The 23,373-nt window shown below is 42.7% G+C and overlaps 1 protein-coding gene across 1 annotated transcript; it reads right to left on the bottom strand.

Annotated features, from left to right (window-relative positions):
• Nucleotides 1-240: 240 nt before the first annotated feature.
• On the bottom strand, nt 241-22,878 carry FAM47E (family with sequence similarity 47 member E). Its single transcript, XM_057726926.1, has 8 exons — nt 22,811-22,878; nt 22,212-22,584; nt 19,847-19,986; nt 15,490-15,595; nt 11,325-11,525; nt 5,644-5,799; nt 2,591-2,668; nt 241-411 (listed from the first exon to the last, which is right to left on the bottom strand). The coding sequence occupies exons 1-8, from the start codon at nt 22,876-22,878 to the stop codon at nt 346-348; spliced, it is 1,188 nt and encodes a 395-aa protein (XP_057582909.1). The 3' UTR covers nt 241-345.
• Between the last annotated feature and the right edge of the window lie 495 nt (nt 22,879-23,373).

Raw genomic sequence — 23,373 nt, 5'->3', positions numbered from 1 at the left:
GAAATAGAGAAATTCTGCTTTTTTATGGTTTTATTTATTTTTACAAATAGTTGATATAACTATGTGATATTGACAATGCTACAAAAATATTAGAATACCAAATATGAAATTGATCTCATAGTTGGTAAACTATATAAAATATTGATTAACTGAAGCAGAAAACTATTCTGAAATGTTTGTAAGTATTAGTTGTAAATTTTATGGATATTGCCAAGTCAGAATTGTACAACTATGGTGGGACATTCATTATAAATTTTGTTTAATGTTTAACAAGAGAGAGAAATAGCAAGTACATAGCAAATGAAATCTGTCTAATCGTCTTCCCAAGATTCTTCTATGCGTGAGTTATTTTATAGAAGTCTTGTTACACTCACATTTACATTCCTTCCTCATATACATCTTCTCAAGGAACTAAAAAGAAAAAAGAAAAAAAAGATGAAACTCCTTTAAATTGGCAAACGAAAATTGTACAGTGCAGCCATGACCACTACTGTACCTGAATTCACAGTCTCACACTCTGATGTACATCCTTACAGTACTCAAAATCTGAAGTCAATGATTAGACCATGCTAGATGCTGGACTTTAGAAGGTAGCTGCACACCATCAGAAATATCTAGATGTAATTCATACTTTTTCTGTGGCCAAGTCCAGCCCAGCCCAGCTCAGCACAGCCTTGTGCCTCTCATCTCTGCTATTAAAGGCCTGGAACCTCTGTGTAGCCGGGGGAATGAAGCTGTGGGAAATGCGCAGAGCAGTTAATCCAGCAGCAGACCCTGGAATGTGTATGTAAGTACGGATGCTCATGTAACATGTATGAACATCTATGTATATATGCAGTGTACATAGACATATAAGGCAGTAAAAAGAGAATGAATGCTCACATATAAATTTAAATAAGTAATGATTATATATATGTAATTCACCATAATAAATTCCTCCCTCTCTTTTAGTTGAAATCCTTTTGACAAAATAGAGGGTGTAGGATGTAAGAATAAAGGGAGAAAATATTCCAGGGTTTTGAGTGACAGGTGTTCTCAGGGGACTCAGCCATTACCAGGGGCATCATCTCTCTTTAGTTGATGCAGCTGAAAGAGTAGCCAGTGAGTCAGGCATGTTTCCTTTTGCCCAAAATTGAACTAAATGTTCAGCAACAGAATGGATTAAACCAACAGGAGACAAATCAAATTGAAAAAAAATTCTCTTTTGCCACTAAAAATACTAAGAAAAAGTATGAGTCCTTATAATGTCAAGAGCAAAATAAGGAGATATATATATATCTATATCTCCTTGGCAAGAAGAATATATATGTCTGTGTGTGTGTGTATATACACATATATATCACATAATTATATTTATACTTCAGTATAATTTTGTTGTATTATATAAATATATAATCATACATACAATTATGTTATAAAATATATTATATAGTATATTTTATATATTATACATATAACTATATAAATATATACGTATCTAGGCTGTATATGCAGATGAGGCAGTTACATAAATACATAAGTACATGAATGTGTATAAGTGTATTAACTATATCTAATAGGCCCATTGTCGATGCTCGGAGCTATAGGAGACATTTCACCCTAGTTCTGTAATGCAGTCTTTTACCCCACTGGTCTATGCCACAGTGTAGACTTCCCCCTCATATCATCTGATTTAACTTTGAACAAGTCTGGATCTAAGATTGGTCAATATATCTATTTGCCAGTAAGTGCAAGTTATTGTTAGTTCTATCACTCTTGGAAAAAAGGAAATCCAGTATCCTGGTTCTAGGAACTTCTACCCTCTTGGCTGCACGGCCTCCTAAAGACTCTGTGGGCTGAGCGCATAGAGGATGCTGGACAAACACAGAGCTTATCAGCCACGACTTGGGCCCCAGGTCCGGCTGGCTTCCTGCTGCGGTGACAGGGCTAGTCCGGGGACAGAACTCCAGGCTGCAGGCCCTCCTGCTAAATGGTCCGTTCTGCCAGCCTCCCACCCCTCTCTTGTTATCTGTGGTCTTCTGGGGGAGCCCTCCATGCAGGAGGCAGGGTGGGCCAGCTGCACAAGCTCAGGGAGGGGGAAAGACAAAGTGGGGAAAAGACAGAAGAGCCTGCAGGGCTGCGCGGGAAGTGACCTTTTGCCCTAGTCTGCATCCTCATGTCCCCTACATAGAGCACAAGCGTAGTACTGTGACTCCCAACGCCACTTTGTCCTGACCCCGGCACAGCTCCTCGTCCTTAGAAGTGGAAGTAAAGGAAACTTAACACTTCCTGGAGAATTCAGTGTTTTAGTAGCAGGCTCACGCCCTGCACATAGATTTCTTGTACTTTGGCCCCATTAAAGCCAAACCCAAGGAAAGTGAGTCAGCAGGGTGACAGCACCTCTGACAGCAGGAACCAAACAGGCCGAGTGAAAAGAACAAAACACCAAATCCCATCTGCGGGGCCCTGTCTGGGGAAAGCACACCTTTTCACCCAGGGCTGAGTCCTGGCGTGTGCCTGTGAAAGGAGTATTTTGATTTTGTCAGGGTGCTGACCCCTTCCCATCAACAACCGTGAGCCCCTCAGTGGGTCTTTCTGACCCTTTACTCACACTCGGCATCCTGGAGCCCCTGCTCAGAATGAAATCCTTAAAGGCAACTGTTCCGTGAAGGTCTGTAAGGAACTCCTCCTAAAAGAGGGTCCACACTTTAAAAACACTGGTCAGCTGTCAGAAGCTTGATTTCACACTTGTCCTAATTAAAAGTACTTAGCTGTTTCTCAAGTACCTCATTTTAAACCACTTCCTTCTCATTTGGGAATATGTATGTAAGTAACGTTCAGAAGTTGATGAATACAAAGGCTTTCAAAAGATATCCAACTTTCTCTCCTTTCCCTGTTCTTTTCTCTTACCCTTGTATTAAGGATAAGCAACACATTTTGTCAATTAGATAATTATTGACCTAGGATGTCTGGAATCTAATCTATTTTAGCTTAACAATTGTGATACTGTGATTTATAACGAGATATGTATCTGGTCTTCTTCCCATACCTGGCACAGGGCCCTTGAAACCCTTGGAATTTCCAAAGTGATAAGAGCCACAAAGGTGAGAGTCTTTCCTTATTCATAACAAGCCCCTTTCAACCACATCAGAGTTTATCTTAATGAGGTGATTTTGGGAAAGCTCCTAGATAACTACAAGATGGGGGATGGTTGCCAGGGGAACCAACCATGTGATTAGAGGATTCCTACTTTCAGTTCCACCCCGCAACCTCCAGGCAGGGGAGAGGAACTGGAGGTTGAATTAATCACTAATGGCCATTGATGTAGTCAATGACACCAATGTAATGAAGCCTCCATACAAACCCAAAGGAGGGGGTTTGGAGAGCTTTCAGGTCAGTGAACATGTGAAGGTACCCAGAGAAGGCAAGGAAGCTCTGAGCCTCTCCCCACATACCTTACCCTGTGCATCTCTTCCATCTGGCTGTTCCTGTGTGTACCTCTTTATAATAAACTGGCAATCTTACCAGGTTGTAGGTAAACGGTTTTCCTGAGTTCTGTGAGCTGTTGTAGCAGATGATCAAACTCTGTGAGCTGTTGTAGCAGATGATCAAACTCAAGGAGGGATCATGTGAACCTTTGATTTATAGCCAGTCAGCCAGAAGCACAGGTGACAACTTGAGACTTGAGACTGGCATTTGCAGTGGGGGCAGTTTTGTGGGACTGAGCCCTTAACCTGTGGGCTTCTGATGCTCTCTCTAGGTAGGTGGTGTTAGAATTGAATAAAATTGTAGGACATCCAGCTGGTGTCGGGGAATCAGAGAATTACTTGGTGTGGGGAAAAACCCTGACACATTTGCTGACCAGAATTGAGAATGGTAGAGGAAGAAACAGGAGTGTTTTCCTGCTCAATATATAATACACAAATTTTAGATCGTAACTCCAAAGGACATGATAATCAAAAAAAGATTTGATCCAGTCCCAACGTCTTAGGGGTATTCATGCAGTCGTTTGGTTTTTCCTTTTATTTATTTGAATTTAAAATTTGGGATGTGGAAGTTTATATCATTGTAATTCAGTTCTTTAAGACCATTTCACCTTTCAAATGAACTCAATCAGGAATAGTCAAAACTCACGTACTTCCAGCAAGACAGCCATGTCATCATAGTGACTGTCCCTTACCAGCACACGACTGCACCCATGTCTTGTGAACTGGGGTGCATAGCAAGTGGTACCACTTAAAGTACACAGGATAATCAGTCTTTGGGTATTACGGAAGTGTGATTTATAAAAATTATTATAGAACAACTCTGTTGTTTTTAATCTTTCCTGTGTCTAAACTGCCTGATAGTTTTTCACTGCAATAGTTTTATCAACCATATTTACAAATTTTAAATATTAATTCTTTTTCATGAGCTGACTGTAACCATTTTGGCAAACATCTTTACTAGCTTTCACCATCAAGAGAAATACTTTTGTAAAATTCTTTGACTTTAAGAATATGTTTCTAAAAAGAGAACTTCTAGACACCTTAAAAGTTTTATTACTGTTTTTATTTTTAAATATTTAATTCCTTGAGAATGATTGGTTATTTTTTAAAAGTGCAATTTGAACAGTTTTATGTTACGTATTAAATTCACATAAATTTAAATAGGCAGCGCCAACAACCATATGCCAAGAAACTCTGCCTAATATTACTTAATTATTTTGAAGCTTATACATAAGCATCTTGGGCTCATAAATTTGTGTCATATCTCACTTGAAAATAAGAATTTCATACCAAGTACTAGAAAAGATAAAATCCTTCCTGCCTCAGTTTTCCAAGCTAGAAGAGGCAATTGATGGGTGATTTTTGAATGAATGAGTAGCCAAATCCTTATAGCATTTTACGTTTTCGAAGTGTTTTCACAGTGTTATCTGGGAGAAGTTTTGGATCTGTTGATCCAGAGAAGAGGTTCACAAATATTCTCAGCAGAGGCCTGTACAAGCATTGCGTTAATATTTCCAGATTTCCAGGACTACAGTGAGTATCTTCTTTCCATTAGATACTCATATACAAGAGGTGGGCAGGCACAGAGCTTATTTGCAGTAAAAGTAGAGCACATCCTTGTTGTGCATGCTTGTTGCTTTGTAATATCAAACAGTGCTTAACCTTTGTCCCTGTCCTCTCAGAGCGATCCTGCAACTCTGCTGAATTACATAAAAGTAGTTTCTTGATTGCAATTCTGAATTCTTTAACATTCACCCATTGCTGATAAAACAAAAACAAAAACACAGACAACAAAAAGAGAAACAAGCTTCACATTTAGTTACTCAAAGAGAACCCATGACATTACATCCATTTTCTACTAAGGCAGTCCTATCAGGTCACACCACCCTTTGAACAGCCAATTTATCCATGAAATCAAGACGGGTAGGAGGACAATGATTGGTTGCCCCATCTTTAGAGACATTGGGTCTACCATGCAGCCAGGAGCTGCCAAGCCTTGCTTATTACACATTCCTCATAAAATGACTTGGCTTTCTCACTGCTGAATTCAATATGCAAGCCCTAAGACTTTCAGCAGCCTCTGTGTTACTCCAGAGACTCTGACTTCAATATGAGGTGGCAGCTGCATTGTGACAATCTTTAGTTCAGATGATCAAGTCTCAGCATATACACATACCTGTTCCTGTAGCTCCTTTTTAAAATTCTCCTCTTGAGCTTTACGTAAGACCTTGGGGTCAACCAAAGGTTCATCGGCTCTTTGCTTTTTCCACAACTTGGTGTTCAGATACCATGCTCCATACCTCATCTTCACCCACTTTGGTTTATAAGGATTCTGTAGAAATAACATAATTCCCAATTTCACTAGTTTGTTTGGTTTGTCATTTCAGTAAATCTAAGAGTTAGCTTATGAAAGCAGTATCATTTATTTTTAATTTATGGTTACTCCCTGCCAAAGCATTTTATGAAGATTCAGTATGCTTTGATTTACAAAGGTAACATGAAAAGTTCATGAGTGAGAAAATAATGTGGTAGTTAAGCATGGCCTTTGGATTTAGACAAACATGGGCTTAAATCCAGCCTTCCCCACTTAGTAGCTGTGAGTCCATGGACAAGTAAGTTAAGTTCTTCCTTTGTGAAATAGAGATAATAGTATCTACCCCATAGGGTTAAGCAGCTAGAACTCATGTAAGAATCACACATTTCAATGGAGGGTAATGACCTTCAACAATATTCAATCAACCAAAATAACGTTATTAGCCTCACTATGAGCCCAGCTCTGTGCTCAACTTTGTAAATGGTACACTAATTTTGATCCAAATGCTATCCAACATCAGTCCCTTGCCTCTTTATTTTTTAATTAAGAAAAAAATTTATTTATTTATTTGGCTGTGCCAGGTCTTAGCTGTGGCATGAGGGATCTAGTTCCCTGACCAGGGTTCTAACCCGGGCCCCCTGCATTGGGAGCACGGAGTCTCAACTTGCCTTGTTGTTTATTTACATTTATTTACTTTTATTTATTTATTTATATTTTTGGCTGCATCTGGTCTTTGTCAGGGCACATGGGATCTTCCTTGCAGCACGTGGGCTTTTCTCTAGTTGTGGTGCGCAGGTTTTTTCTTCTCTAGTTGTGGCCTGTGGGTTCCAGGGCTTGTGCACTCTGTAGTTGTGGCACACAGGCTCAGTAGTTGTGGTGTGCAGGCTTAGCTGCTGAGCAACATGTATGATCTTAGTTCCACGACCAGGGATTGAACCCACATTCCCTGAATTGCAGGATAGATTCTTTTTCACTGGATCACCAAGGAAGTCCCTCTTGCCTCTTTAATTGGAAAAGAGAAAGAGGGGGAAGAAGAGATGTCGTTCCTTTCTTTCTCCCATTCCCCAGGAGTGCATCTGTTGGTTCGTGGCCCAATGCTGTGATGCAATACCCACTCAGTGTCTCATCATGAAAGGAGGTCTAACGCTTGTGCGGGACAAAGAAGCATGAAACACAAAGATCCTGCTCCTCCCTCTTCTCACTCACATCTAAACTAGGAGGTGGAATGTGTGGCCATTCTGGAGTCAAGCCAGGAACACCTGCCTGAAGCAGAGAGGATGGGACAGAGCAGAGGGGAGGGAAATCCCTTCTCAGAGCAGAATTCAGCATTATGATCCCTCCCTTCCAAGCATGCTGACCTCCCTGCTATTTCTAGAGCACCTGCTGCCTCAGGGCCTTTGCACTCACTGTTCCCTCTCCATAATGTTCCCCAAGACACCCACATAGCTCATTCCCTTACCTATTTCAGGTCATCTTTTCAGTTGTATCCTCCCTGACCACACAATTCAAAAACTATAACCCCCTCACAATACTGCCTGTCTTCTTTCTCTGCCTCATTTTTCTTTTTCTTAATATTTTTTTCATTTATTTATTTTTTATTTATTTATTTTATTTATTATTTATTTTTGGCTGTGTCAGGCCTTAGTTGCGGCACGCGGGATCTTTGTTGAAGCATGCATGATCTTTCATTGTGGTTTATGGGTTTCTCTCTAGTTGTGGCATACGGGTTTCTCTTCTCTAGTTGTGGCGCACAGGCTCCAGAGAGCATGGGCTCTGTAGTTTGTGGTATGCGGGCTCTGTAGTTTCCAGCATGTGGGCTCTCTAGTTGAGGCGCAAAAGCTTACTAGTTGTGGCGCGCTGGCTTAGTTGCCCCAGGGCATGTGGGATCTTAGTTCCCCAATCAGGGAAAGCGGACCACCAAGGAAGTCCCCTTGCCTCATTTTTCTTTTTTTTAAATTAATTAAGTAATTAATTTTTGGGGGGGCTGTATTGGGTCTTCGTTGCTGTGTGTGGGGCTTTCTCCAGTTGTGGCGAGCAGTGGCTTCTCTTGTTGCAGAGCACCGGCTCTAGGCACACAGCCTTCAGTAGTTGCAGCACACGGGCTCAGTAGTTGTGATGCATGAGCTTGGTTGCTCTGCAGCATGTGGGATTTTCCCGGACCAGGGCTCAAATCTGTGTCCCCTGTGTTAGCAGGTGGATTCTTAACCACTGCGCCACCAGGGACGTCCCTGCCTCATATTTCTTGACAGCACTTATCACCACTTAATATGCTTTATATTTTTCTGATTGTTTGTTGTCTCACCTCTCATTATCTAAAACTTAAGCTTCTGAGCTTGTTCCCTGCTACGTCCCTCTGGCATCTAGAACAATACTTAGGACACAACAGGTGCTCAATAAATATTTGTTGGATTAAAATCAGGTTTCTTAAGTTCAGTATTATTGACATTTTGAGCTGGACAATTCTTTGCTGGGGGTGGGGGGAGGGTGCTGTCTTATGCAGTGTAAGATGTTTAGCAGCATTCCTGGTCTCTACCCACTAGATGCCAGTAACATCTCCATATTGTGACAACCAAAAATGTCATCACCATTGCCAAATATCCCTGGTGGGGGTGTGGGGGTGTGAAAGGGGACAAAATTGTGCTGGAGGAGAACCACTGAATTAAAGGAAGGAGGGTAGGAAAGGAAAGAGGAAAAAAGAAAGGAAGGGAGAGGAAGAGAACCTACATACTGCTCCACTAAAGAATTTGAGCTCTGGAATATGTTAGGTTGTTGGGTACCTGGTGATCTTTCAAGATTCAGTACAAACACAATTTCTTCTGTGAAGTCTTAATGGTACCTACCCTCAACCCATGCATCGTGGAACTGGTTACTTCTTCCTACATCCTGTATGAACCATGACATCATTTCATTATAGTTAGTTATTTATCCATTGACCTCACTAGACTGTAGGCTCCTTAAATGCAGGAAACAGTCCTTCATTTGCTCCCAGCACTTTTTGCCACATAGTAACAGATGCTCAGAAGTGTTTGTTAAATTACTGTGTAAACAAATGGATGAATGAATGTATAGGGCAAAGAGAAATATGCTACAATAGAGGCACAAACTGCTATGAGAGTTTAGAAGTAAGAATAAATTAAGGTCAAGCAAAGGACCTAGAGAAAACTCCATGGAAAAACTGGCCTTTGACCTGTGTCTAAAGGAAGATTTAAGACAGTAGACATGAGAAGAGGGGCACATCAAGCAGAGAAAATACCATGAGCAAAGGTAAGGTAGTAGGAAAGCTCAGAATTTTAAAGAACATCAAAGAGCAGAGGATAACAGACCTGAGAGTATATGGAATAAGAAAGTAAAGATGGATATTCCACTCCTGGAATAGGGACCAGTATTGCCCTTCCATCTGCAACAACCAAAAAACAGAAATATATATATACATACACATATATATATATGTTTATAAGACACTGGACATCAAATAGCAAAGGACAGTGATCCCTGAGAGACAAGAGACGTTTGAAAAGCCCCCCAACTGCCCCGGTTCACTGTCTTGAGAGAGTTCCCAGGCCACAAAGCAGAGAGGAGGAGCCCAGGAGGAGCCTAGTGGGCTTTCTGAGTAGAGAAGACAGAACTGAGAGTCCAGGAAGACAAAGGCAGCTAAAGTTTGCAGCACAGAGTAACAGAAAGGAAAGAGCTGCAGAGAGTGGGAACTACAGAGCTTTGCAGAGGGCCTCCCTCTGTGTATGTAGGGGAGGAAAACCACCTGAGGTCTGGGAAAGAACTAACCCAAAGGATGAGAGGGAACAGTGTCTTGCATGCACGCAGGGCCAGGGCAGGGGCCTGTTCCCTCCTGGGAAACTCACAGATTCACAGGATACCGGGTAGAACACACAGAAGGGCCTTGCCTCAGTGGTAGGCAGTTAGCCCTAGGCTGAACATTATCTTGACCCTTCTCAACTGTTCTTAAAAGCAAGGGTCAAACTTCCCAAAAGGATCAAACTTCTCTAAGCACAAGAAACATGAAGAAATATACACAGATGTGTATAATAATCATACTACTCAAAACCAGTGACAAAGAGAAAGTCTTAAAAGCAGCCAAGAAAAAAACAGAAAAACAAAGATAAGGATGACATAAGATTTCTCACCAGAAACAACACAACCAGACGGTGGAGCAACATCTTTAAAGGACTAAAAACAAACAAACAAAAAAACTTTGAACCTAGAAATCTTTACCTACAAAAAATATCTCTAAAAATGAAGGAAGAATAAGGATATCTTCAGACATAGACAAGCTGGGAGAATTCATGGCCAGCAGATCTGCACTAGAAGCATTAAAGGAAGTCCTTCAGGTGGAAGGAAAATAATACCATGTGGAAATCTATTTGAACTTTTGCATAGTGATCCTCTGTCCGCCAGTCAAAAGTTCAGTTTTGGCAATAACCACCATGCTTTACGAAGGAGCGTTTGTGCAACTATTTGTAAGTACAGGGAATTGAGCAATTTCATTCAGCGCAGATTCAGAACAAGCAGGCATTCAGGACCCATGGGCCTGAACCCCATGGATGTAATGTGCCTGTCTCTCATCATTCTGCACTTTACCCTTTAGAAAGGTGAAAGGAAAATGGAAAATCTAAAGTGCGGAATTAGTGATAGAATGCATAGTTTCCATAACTTTTATGCAACAGAGTCAAAGATGGAAAACATCATGAAAGTAAAAATAGGTCAGCTGATTGTGTTCAATTATTAAAGGACAGAGTTAGTATGTCAAAAATACTGGAAATATAGTATCAGAGATTATGTGTAGAAGACAGAGGGTACTTATTATCTTCACTTTCAGAGACACGAAATCTATAACCCTCCTATCCCCCAGCCCCCACGTAGGCACTTAAATCTGTGGTTGGACTGGCATGATTTGACTTGCGTATATATATTTGCACTAACACATTGTGTAGAAAAGTATGTAGGGGCACAGTACTTCCCTTTGGAACATAGCTTGTTTTTTCTCCTGTTTCCTTGTTCTGTCTTCACAGGAAATTGGTGCTGGGAAACTGACTGATTTGTTAATTATCAGGGAAGCATGTGGTCAAGAATGAGGGTTTGTGGTCAAAAAGACAGCCATAAAAACTTTAGAATTCTTTGCACATGAAATAAACAGTGGTCATAATCATTAACTGTAGCATTTTACTCTTGCAGTAGTAAACATTCATGTATATTTCTACGGACTATTAGAATTTCAACATGTAAAACACATAAAGAGATAAGTTTCGATATATAAAACATATGAAGAGAGAAATAATGACTGTTCAGATATGAACAGTAATGCTGAGTGGTATGCCTTGTTTGTATAACTGACCTTTTTAGACATATTAAATATTCATTCAACAAATGTTTACTTATTGCATTTTTTTACAAATATTAAACATCAAAAAAATTCCAAGAACTTTACTGAAAAAGGTCAGTGCCTTCTGAAGTACCAGAATTCAAGAACATCTAATATTTTAATACAATTTAATTTCCTTTGATTCTCAGTCTGTTCCCTTTGCAGTTACCTGTGGTTTCTGAAGTCTCTGCTCATAGTCTAGCTTCTGGAAAAACTGTGGCTCCTGCAGTGTATCTAGCCCAATGCTTTTCTTTAGCTCCAGAGGAACCTGGTTGGGTCTCATTGTGTGGAGCGCATTATAGCTCGGTTTGCTCTGATAGTCAAGGTCAAACTGTTTCAGGATGAACTCCTCATCAATGTTCAGGCTCCCCTGGAAGATACCACACAGGACATGAGTCAAGGACAAATGGTGCAATGCTCCTTCTTCCTTCTTTAACCTAAAGGAGGTATTTGATCATGGCCAGAGAAGAGAGAGGTAGTTTAAAGGAGAGAAAGAAAGTGCTCAGTCACCATTTGTAGGAAACAAGAAGTATGTGTGGTCTGGAGAGCTTCGTCCGTACATTAAGAGATAACTTAGGACCTGCAAAAAGCAGTGATCCCTGAGGGAAATAGTGGGGCCGAGGAAAATTCATTCTGTTTGATCAAAAGCAAACATCTCCAACACTTTATAGCAGTGACATCTCTAGAGGCATTTTCCAGACATGTCTAGAAATGTTAGTGTTTGTTCTGCTCACAGCCCATTATAAAAGAAGCTCCCTGTTTGGGGCTCCAATTGAAGCCATGGGCTCTTTTAGTCAGCCATGCTTTGTGCACAGAACAAACCCCCCTCCCTTCCCCAAGCCGTAGCTGGTAGGAGTAGAGATGGGCACGTTAATAGCCCCTAATCTGTAGGCTGACCATGGATCTATGATGTGGCTAAAAGATAACTTAAGGACTTCCCTGGTGGTCCAGGGCTTAAGACTCAGCACTTTCAATGCAGGGGGTGCGGGTTCGATCCCTGGTTAGGGAACTAAGATCCCGCATGCCATGTGGTGCGGCCAAAAGATTTAAAAAAAAAAAAAAGGTAACAGATTTGAAGGATAGTAGCACCCCAAAATATGCCTCTGGTCTAAGGATTATTTTGAGCTGATGATTTTAAGAAACAACAGACAGCACAGGAAACAGAGTAGAGGTCACCCTTTAAGTGAAATTTACATTTATTAAGAAGAATCTATTTGTAAGAGTGTCTGCCTCTCCATTCCAGGAAGAGAAGGAAGACCTTAAATCATAAGACACTCTTATAGATGGAGAAGTCACCCACTTAAATCTGCATAACAGGGACTTCCCTGGTGGCACAGTGGTTAAGAACCTGCCTGCCACTGCAGGGGACATGGGTTCCATCCCTCATCTGAGAAGATCCCACATGCTGCAGAGCAACTAAACCCATGCGCCACAACTACTGAGCCGGTGCTCTAGAGCACAGCTACTGAAGCCCGCCTGCCTAGGGCATGTGCTCCACAAGAGAAGCCATAGCAACAAAGAGCCCAAGCAGTGGAACAAAGAGTAGCCCCCACTAGCGGCAACTAGAAGAAGCCCACGCACAGCAACAAAGATGCAATGTGGCCAAAAATCAATCAATCATTTATTTAAAAAATTTGCATAACAAACCATACCCTTGTTCTCCTGTTTTTCCTGGTCACCTCCCTATTACTGACTCCCCACACCTTTCTCTCTCTGTCTTTGGCTGAAGATGGTATTTGAGCCTGAATTCTAAGCCACCTGGAGAGTTACTCATTTTCCCCTGGGTCTCTCCCATGTATACGTAAGGTATACTTGTTAATAAACTTCTATTTGTTTTTCTCTTGTTAATCTGTCTTTAGTTATAGAGATCCCAAAAAGAACTTAGAAGAGTAAAAGGAAAATTATTTTTCCTCCTCTACAGACTCAACACAATCCCCATTTGGGACATATAAATTGGGAAACATAGAGAATGAGGTCATTAGCAACTGAAGCTGATGCTGGAGTGAAATTTATAGAGAGGGATCATTAAATAGAGTCAGGGGTATAAACTAGAGCAAGCAGAATCAATGAGGTAAAAAAAAAAAAAACATGGAAGGAAAGTATAAACTAGTGTTATGGAGAAAATATCACAGGATGATGTGATAGGGACCAAAGTAGTATAACAGATAAAGATGGCACCTTGGTCATAAGGGACTGAAAACAAGGCTGGTCACCAGAGCAGCTAAGCTATTATCCTAGGGTTCCTCACATTTCCTGCCTCGAAAGAGGAATAGTCTCCAGCAGCAGGAATGGGAGAATTGGAAGGGCTGGGAATCAGACAATCCCATCTAGCCAGATTGTACACAACCAGTGGTAGAGTGGGCATCATCTACCTTGTCCGGCATCCCTACTCCAGTCACCCTCTGGGCAGCCTCCCTCCACTACTCTCAGTCAATCTGTTGCAGATGGGCTGGACACGCCCTCCTCTTGGCCTAGACTAGCCAACGAGCATATTCCATTTCCTTACTCATAGTGGATAATTCAGACACAGGTGTGACCTAGGTTGGTCCAGTGAGAGTAAGCCCTGGATTTTTCCCTGTGGGAGAAAGGTTGCTCTTTTCCCACCTTAGGTTGCTGCCTGGTGGGATATAAGCTTGGAAAATGTAGTGACTACTTTTGGCATCTCTTAAGAAAAGACTACAGGAAAGTATACTGAGGTAGAGGAGAGCAGCCAAGTGATGGGGAGAGCATGTAAAAACATTGTAGCACCCAGATCCGGCTGTGCCGGAAGCTCCTAATGCTTCTGGATGATTCCCTTTTCTCCCTTAATCTAGTCTGAATTATATCACTTGCCAAAGAAATAGTCCTAAATAACACATTAACTAAAACTGACTGATGCCCTCAAAAAATGGGGAAGGGAATTGAAAATGCTAGAAGGTCTTAAATCCAGGAAAAAGCATCAGGAATCTAGACATCTACAGGGACTCAAGAACAGAAATAGGTAACTAAGAAGGTTCTTAGAAGGAGGGCAAGAAAAGAACTTGATAACCGAGTCAAAAGTCTCTTCATGTCAAATACTTTTTGTAATGACTGTAGTCAAACATAGCTTCCCAAGTACTTAAATATAACTGAGAAAAATGAGTTGACGAAGGAGTGAAGGACAGAGAGAAAAGATCTTGACAGTGAAGTGAAAAATTAAAATATAAGGAATTCCTTGGCAGTTCAGTGGTTAGGACTCTGTGCTTTCACTGCTGTGGGCCAGGGTTCCATCCCTGGTTGGGAAACTAAGATCCCACAAACCAAGTGGTGTGGCAAAAAATAAATAAATAAATAAACATTCCTCTTAAAAAAAAAATTTATGAAACAATGGGGTAGGGGAAATGGGGAGATGTTGCCCAAAAGGTACAAATTTCCAGTTATAAGATGAGTAAGTTCTGGGGAATCTAATGCAGAGCATAATGACTATAGTTAACAATACTGTATTATGTACTTGAAAGTTGCTAAGAGAGTAAATCTTTTAATTTAATTAATTAATTTATTTATTGGCTGCGTTGGGTCTTCGTTGCTGTGCACGGGCTTCCTCTAGTTGCAGTGAGTGGGGGCTATTTTTGTGGTGTGCGGGCTTCTCATTGGGGTGGCTTCTCTTGCTGCAGAGCACGGGCTCTAGGCACACGAGCTTCAATAATTGTGGCACATGGGCTCAACAGTTGTGGCTCTCGGGCTCTAGAGCACAGGCTCAGTAGTTGTGGTGCATGGACTTAGTTGCTCCGAGGCATGTGGGATCTACCCGGCCCAGGGCTTGAATCCGTGCCCCCTGTATTGGCAGGCGGATTCTTAACCACTGTGCCACCAGGGAAGCCCAAGAGAGTAAATTTAAATGTTCTCACCACACACATACAAAGGTCATTATGTGAAGTGATGGATTTGTTAACTAAGCTGATCATGGTAATCATTTTGCATTCTATACATGTATCAAGTCATCACACTATGTACCTTAAACTTACACAATGTTATATGTCAATTAAATCTCAATAAAGCTGGGGAAAAACAGAAAGCCACTTTAAAAAATATATGAAACAACAGCAATGTGACATATAAACAATAAACATTCAAACACTGTCTGCAAGCTTGCAAACTTTCCATAAATTTCATCTACAAGAAACATTTCTATTTTAAACAGTGGGAGAGTCAAAAGATTCCTTTACAACTTTGACTGTTTGACTTAGATTATATCCAAACACTGGTTTTTAACAAAAGGAACTTTGAGCTTGACTTGAAAAAGTAGGTTGTAAGTATTACTAGTAACTCACAAAAGTAGCGGCCCAGTTGCAGAAGTCACTAACTCCCTTGCGTACACTTTCGTGAAGAAGTGGACCATCTTTGTGGAGAAAATCTGTTTCACTTGGCTTCTTTTCTTCATAAAGCCATTGGCCTGGATGTGACACAGAAGTCTTCTTAGGACTAAAGATAATGAGATCATCGAAGAATTACAATATCAGACGCCATGAATCCAAGTGGACTTCAGACAGTATCTTGGGGAGGGGCTCATAATAGCAAGTATGTGTAACGGGCTCTTGCAAGCTCATACACATTATATGTTAATATTATTCAAAGAGCATAGTCTCGTTATCAATATCATAAGGACAAGTATATCATATTTGTTTAGAAGGATAAAAGCTGATACAGAATTTTATTTGTAAGTTAGTGTTTTAAAAATTATGAGTACCATTTATTAAGACCTATGTCAGATAAAAACCCAAATTACACTGCTTGGAATCTGCCAAAGTCTTAGACAATCTTGACAAGTAGGAGATACCTTTGACCTCTCTCCCTCAGCCCTAAAATCCAGCCTATTAGTAAATCTGGTAGATTTTAACAGTCTCCTTCTCTGGACTGCTGCAAAATGCTCCTTGCTAGTGTCGCTGCATCTTCTCTTCAGGTCCCAACTGCCAGTCCCTAATCCATTCCCTACACTGTAGCCAAAACTACCATTTCAAAATGGAAATCTCGTTTTATCAAATGCAGCTACACTTCATCCTGGATTAAGCCTCTTCAATAGCTTCTTTTTAAAAACTGAGATATAATTCACACACCCTGATATTTACCATCTCAAAGTGTACAATTCAGTTGCTTTCACATGTATACAAAGTTGTACAACCATCACCACTAATTCTAGAACATCTTCGGCACCCCAGAAAAGAAGCTCTGTAACTGTTCACAGTCACTGTTCAACTCCCCGCCCCCACCATTCTCTCTGCTCTTAAAGACTGCTAATCTACTTTCCATCCCTGTGAATTTGCCGATTCTGGACTTTTTATCTGAATGGAACCATATAATATATGATCCTTTGTGTCTGACTTCTTTCACTTAGCACAACATTTTCGAGTTTCATACATGCTGTAGCATTTATCAGTAGTTTATTCCTTTTTTAAGGCTGAATAATATTCCATTGTACGGACAGATCACATTTTGTTTATCTATCATCAGTTGGCTGATGGATGTTTGAGTTGTTGCCATTCTGGCTATAATGAATAACGTTGCTATGGACGTTCAGGTGCAAGATTTTGTGTTCAGTACCTTCTTGTTACTCCTCCAATAAAGATCTAAGTCTTTTTTTTTTTTTTAATATTTATTTATTTATTTAGGCTGTGCCAGGTCTTAGTTGCGAAACATGGGATCTTTGCTGCGGCATGTGGGATCTTCAGCTGCAGCATGCAGGAATCTCTTAGTTGTAGCACACGGACTCTTAGTTGAGGCACGCGAACTCCTAGCCTCAGCATGCTTGTGAGATTCACTTCCCCTACCAGGGATCGAACCTGGGCCCCTGCATTGGGAGTGTGGAGTCTTACCCACTGGACCACCAGGGAAGTCCTTAGAGATCTAAGTCTTAACTCAGTTTTCAGGACTCTTCATGGCCTGTTCCTTGCCTATCTCTCCAGATTCCTCTGTAACTACACCCTCCCTCTCTCTCTGAGCTCCAGTCATAGTGGCCCCTTCTCAGTTCCATGAATTTTTCATGCTCCCATCCAGCCACAGGGCCTCTGTACATGTTATCCTAACTGACTGCAATGCCAACTCCATTCCCTCATCTTCCTTATGTCTCAACATACACATCACTTTCTCAGGGAGGTATTCACACAGTCTGTCCCCAGAACCCACGTTTTATTCATAGCACCCTGTATCTTTTATTCATAGCACCTATATATTAATTCATCCATCCATCCATTCAAGAAATATTTATTAGGCACCAACTATGTGCCAGGCACTGGGCATTTGAATTCAGCTGTAAATAAAGTTAAGACATTGTCCTCATAGAGCTTACAATTGAGTAGGGAGAGACAGATAGGAAAGAGGTAAGGAAATATATGTCAAGTGATTATAAATGACATAAAGAAAAGTAAAACAAGGCAAGAGGGATGGAGAGTGATGACAGGGGGCTCTTTGCTTATACAGAAACGGCCTCTCTACTAAAGTGTTATTTGAGCAGAGACCCAAAAGAAGAAAGGGATCAAGCCATGAAGATATCAAACAATACAGATACCAGGCAGAAAAGAATAGCATATGCAAAGGCCCTGAGGTCAGTGCTGAGCATGTATGAGGCACATAAAGAGGTCAGTGGGACTGGAGAGGAGTGCTTAAAGAATAGAATAGTAGAGGGTGAGGCCTCAGAGATAATGGGAACCCGATCATAAGGAACTTGAGAGGCAATGGTAAGGACCTTGGATTTTACTCTGAATAAGTAAGCAATTGGAGAATTTTGAGCACAGGACTGATACCATATAACTTAAGTCTTTTTACAGAATCACTTTAGCTTCTGTGCAACAAATAGACTGGGGCAGGGGGTGGGGGCTGGGTGGAGGCCATGAGACCAGCTAGCGAACTATTCCAATAATCCAAGCAAGAGATGATGGTATCCTGGAATAGACTGACAGTAGTAGAACAGGTGAGAATCTGGGTATCTTTCAAAGGTAAAGGCATTAGGATTTTTTTGGCAGATTGCAACCATTGTTTCAAAACCCAGACCATCCCACCCAGGCACCAGCGGCAGGGACCAAGGTGGGGCTCCCCTCAGGAAGGAAGGAACAGAGGAGAACTAGTGCTTCCATGGGCCACCTTGCCTCCCAGGAGAGGGGCAGAGCTGAGAGGAGTGTGCTCAGTTGTTCTCTGCAGACTGACCGGGGGTACCCTGAGGGGCCAGAACAGCGGGGTTCCTGTCACCTTGTATCCCACCCTAACCAACATGTATAATTAATCAGTGGATTCTCTCTCACTCTACCTCCATGTAGGTAACTCGTGTGACTAGCAAAGCTCTCTGTGTCCCCTTCCAAACACCTTGGCCGGGGTCCTGTGTCCTCTGTAAGTGGCCTGGGTGCTGTGGATGGGCTGCCCTCTAGTTCACCCACACTCTTCAGTGCCTGCAAGTGATGTCACTAATTTCAGCAGTCAAATGCATATCTCTGTTTGTGTCCAGCATACTTATCATGGCATTTACATTTTAAATTAAATAATATGTGAATGGGGGAAACAAAAGTGTAATATGAAAGAGGGTGGTTTCTACAAAAATTAAGCTTAGTGCTTTGGAAAGGTTCAGTGAAGGTGGCATTACTGATGTAGTTTATGCAAAAAAGATAACTGGGAACTCCAAGCAGCAGACCCATACTCCAAAAAAGACCTCAGGGCCTTTGCACATGCTAGTCTATTAAAAGACTGTACAGTTATGTTGCAGGGTAAAGTAAAATGTGTCAAGTACTAAAGTATCACCTTCTACAATTCCCTGTGTTAGCCTTTTTGTCTGTTTGTTTGGTTGGTTCGTTATTCAACTGACTACTGGTCTCAATCTTGTTGGATAAAAGGAATTCTGCCACAGATAATTCAGAAAGCCATTGTGGGCTAATCAAAATCAGTCAGGTTTTCTGCAGCTTTCTTCTCCTCCAACAGCTCTCCTAGAGTCAGGTGGACACACCCGTGCTCGCTCTATTACTGGATAATTCATACCCATTTATGAAATAAACACTATTCAGAGCAGGACCCGAGGCTCCTTTCCCTCCTCCTCAGGAACTTAGTTACTTTTGGTTGTCTTAATTATTGTAAAGATCCTTAGTTATTCCAAAAATAGTCTAAAGATGAGAAGCTTTGCGAAGGTAACTACAGATAGTCACTGACTTATGATGGTCCACTTACAATTTTTCTACTTCATGATGGTGTGAAAGCAACCAACATTCATTCAGTAGAAAATGCACGTTGAATTTTAATGTGGATCTTTTCCCGGGCTGGTGATAGGCAATGGCGATACTCCCTCCTGATGCCGGGCAGCGGCAGCAAACCGCTGCTCCGTCAGTCACTGGATTGGGAGGGGCAGCAGCCAATGCACTTACAACCATCCTGCACCCACACAACCATCCTGTTTCTCACCTTCTGTACTGTATTCAACACATAACATGAGACACTCGACACTTTATTATACAATAAGCTTTGTGTTAGGTGATTTTGCCCAACTGTAGGCTAATGTAAGTGTTCTGAGCACGTTTAATGTAGGCTAGGCTATGCTGTGGTGTTTGGTAGGCTAGGCGTATTAAATGCATTTTTGGCTTACAGTATTTTCCATTTACTATGGTTTATGGAGACATAACCCCACAGTAAGTCAAGGAAGATCTGTACTAGAATGTTTCATCACAGGACAAGAATGAACGAGAGGTTAAGAACGATACTTACGGCCCCAGGTAGACTTTGGTAGGACGTTTTTTAAAAACTTTTGTGGGTTCCTTCGTTCTTTTCCTGATGCCCTGACAATAAGCCCACGTGTCCTCCAGCTTCCTGTCAGGATCCAACACTTCCAGCACCTTTAATAAGAGCTACAAACAGAAAACAGCTTTGGAGGAAAGAAAGATGTGCTGAAAAGGGGGCCCCTTGATTCTAAAACAGAACAGACCTTCTCGTACTTGTGCTTTTCCTTTCCAGTTGATCAATGCCATTCATCAGTTCCAGTGCAAACACAGTGCTGGGTGCTACAGGCAAATGTCCATCACCTGAACATTAGCTATGCAGCCTTTTTACTGAAGTTCTATCCCCTCTGGATGGAACAGTGCCTCCGGACCCACCTGGACCCACTGCCCCACAGAGAAAGATGCCTCTAGAGGATCTCCGTGGTTTTCAACTGCCATCCATGCTTCCTCCTATGAGTAACAGTATCTAGACTTTTCTTTAGAGAATCACCTCTCCCTCCACTCTCAGTCCTTGTGACCTGAATTGGCCTGACCACTCCTCACTCTACAGGCCGACCAGGCCAATCAGGCCCACAGTGACTGGCTTAGGAATGGGTACAAGACCCAAGTAAGACCCAAGGAAACTGGGTCATGGAATTTTTTTGGAACCGTGCAAAAAGAGCTGTTGTTTTTCTGGGTAAAATTTACATCTAGAGCTGCTGGTGGCCATCGTAGCACCATAAGAAGAGATCCTACTTCAGAAGGAAGCCAACACATCTATTTGAGGAGGTCAGACATGGGAATAAGAGCCACAGTCCCATGTGCCCTCTAAGGATGTGTGCAAACAATCTCTTTGTCATGGACTCGGAAGCTCTGGCCCACAGGAGGCAGTGAGGAAAGCCCAGGAGGCAAATCACTGATCAGAAATTCCAGCTGTCCTTTCTATAGACGTCCATGACGCTGATCACTCATTCATTCACTACCCAGAAATATTTACTGAGTGTCTACCATATGCCAGGTATTGGTGGTACACAGTGGAAGCCACAGATAAAGTCCCTACCCTTGAAAAGCCCTGCCCTTGTAGAGCTTTTATTCCAGCGAGGAGCCCAGTGCTGACAGCTGCTCTGATGGACACAGATCATGGTAAGGGACAGAGGATGAGGGGGAGGGGAGTGTTATCTTCTGTAGGCCTCTCCAACGAGGAGATAATTGAGGAAGGAGCTGAAGGAAGTGAAGGAGCCAGGCAGACATCGGGGGCAAGCGCTCCAGACACAGGAACAGAGACCTGAACTGGACACGCTTGTTCATACTCGCAGAGCAGCCAGGTGGCCAGAGCGGCTGCAGCGGAGTGAGCGAGGGCAGAGGCGTAGGCAGTGAGGTTGGAGAGGGAGCAGAGCAGGGGTGGGATGGAGCACCGAACACGCAGGGCCTTCCAGACCACGGCAAGGACTTCATTCTGAATGAGAAGCTTTGAGCGGAGCAGTTTACCTTCTGAACAACGGCCATGCTTGCTGACACAGGGAACAGACTGCAGGGGCACCGGGGGCCCAGGGGCAGCAGGCACTGTTAGTCCCCTGCCCAATACCCATCCTGCCCCCTTTCCTCACACCTGACAGAATTTTGTCCTGGATTTTGTTCAGTGCTGCAATACTCAACCAAGAAACTCCATTTTCTAGACTCCCTAGCAGCTAGGAGTGGTCAGATGAATGAGGTGTTTACCGGGAAAGCTAATGTTTGCTTAATCAGAAGAGTGTGCTGGCGTGCAACTTTCAACCTTTGCCCCTTCCCCTTCTTGTCTGAAAGACAGACTCGATGCCTGGAGGTGTGGAAGCGATTTTGAGCTATAAAGACAAGAGACATATGCTAAGGATATTGGAGCTGACAGTTAAAAGAAGTCTGGGACAGGGGTGACATATCACAGCGGCTGCCCAGCCCTCGTCTTGGCAATCTGGTGAATTTTCCCGTGACATTTCAGGTGCTTGGGTGCCTTCTACCCATGAGTTACTAATTCTTATGGACTCCTCCCAAGACCAGGCTAAAGTGACAGAAGCAAGACTGAACCGTTCCTCCGCTGTTTTCTCCCCCTAAAAGTCACAAGCAAAGTGGACGGGTAGAGCTTCAGGGGTAAAGAAGCCGAACGCTTCTGGTTCGCGGGGCCTTTGTAAGTTGGATGGCCTCAGAGGAAGCACAGGGAGCCGCGGGTGTGTGGCTGCCATCTGCATTTTCTGGGGGGCTGCTCCAAACCCCAGGAGGACCCTCCCCCTGGGGAGACGACCATCGTCCTCCCCCCCTGGAGGGAACTCCGCAGGCATCTGAGAAGCAATACTCTCCAGGCCCCACTGAAGGCCGCCCATAACCCTGGGACAGGAGGTCACCTCTGCAGGCAGGCATTCTTCCAGGTCCGGGTAGAGAGCCAAGGGGTGCGGGGTCAGCTGGGCCTCAGCGTCCGCCAGCAACGCCTTCCGTGCCTGCTGGGCCGGCGGGAGCTTGGAACACAGGGTGACTGCTTCCCCGGGCAGCACGTTCTGCCTCCTCTTCAGGGCAGGTCGAGGAGTTCTGTGATAAATGTAGGGGAGAAAGCCCTCCTCAGGGCCCTGAGTGATCAGACCTTCGCGAGGCGGGCAGCCTTTCCGGAAGTCATCCCGTCCCGTTCTCACAAATCTCCACCGCCGGCTGTTCAGTGGCGTGGGACTCCGCAGCCTGCCCTCGTGCTTTGTGGAGCACTTGGAAGGCGGCTTCTCTTTGTACCTGCAAGACACCGTGCCATTGGTATGGTCCACAAGGACTGGGGTGGGAGAAAGAGGTTGTGAGCAGGCTGGTCTCCACCTGCTTTAGGAGGAGAGGTGGGGGAAGGGAGGGTCACGTGGAGAAGGCTGAGCTGATCACACGCAGGGGTCAGGGCACATTACCACTGGTCTGTGCAAGGCCCCTTGCCTGTGTCCTTTATTCTATGTTATTCCCACATCCCACTCACATCGCCCTCCCCTGCACGAGCAAAAGCACTCTAACAGATTTGGAATGTACCCTTTTGTTTGCAGACATTCTTATAAGACCTGCATTGTCCTTCTGTGCTCGTGTATTCTTTTTTTTTCTTTAAGAACATTTATTGAAATACAATTGACAATAAAAAAAGAAAAAAAAAGTGAGATACAATTGACATGCAATAAACTGCATATGTTTAAAGTGTACAATCTGATTTTTTTTTCTTATTAGTAATGTATATATGGCAATCCCAATATTCCAATCCCCCCCCCACTTTCCCCACATGGTGTCCATATGTTTGTTCTCTACATTTGTGCCTCTATTTCTGCCTTGCAAACCAGTTGATTTGTACCATTTTTCTGTATTCTGCATATATGTGTTAATATACATTTGTTTTTCTCTTTCTGACTCACTTCACGCTGTATGACAGTCTCTAGGTCCACCCATGTCTCTAAAAATGTCCCAGTTCCATTGCTTTTTACAGCTGAGTAATATTCCATTGTATATAGGTACCACATCTTCTTTATCCATTCATCTGTTGGTGGGCATTTAGGT

This window comes from Hippopotamus amphibius, chromosome 3 (assembly GCF_030028045.1).
Source record: "Hippopotamus amphibius kiboko isolate mHipAmp2 chromosome 3, mHipAmp2.hap2, whole genome shotgun sequence".
NCBI lineage: Eukaryota > Metazoa > Chordata > Mammalia > Artiodactyla > Hippopotamidae > Hippopotamus > Hippopotamus amphibius.
Note: the sequence above shows the minus strand (reverse complement) of the source record. Positions and strands in the feature narration are given on the sequence as shown.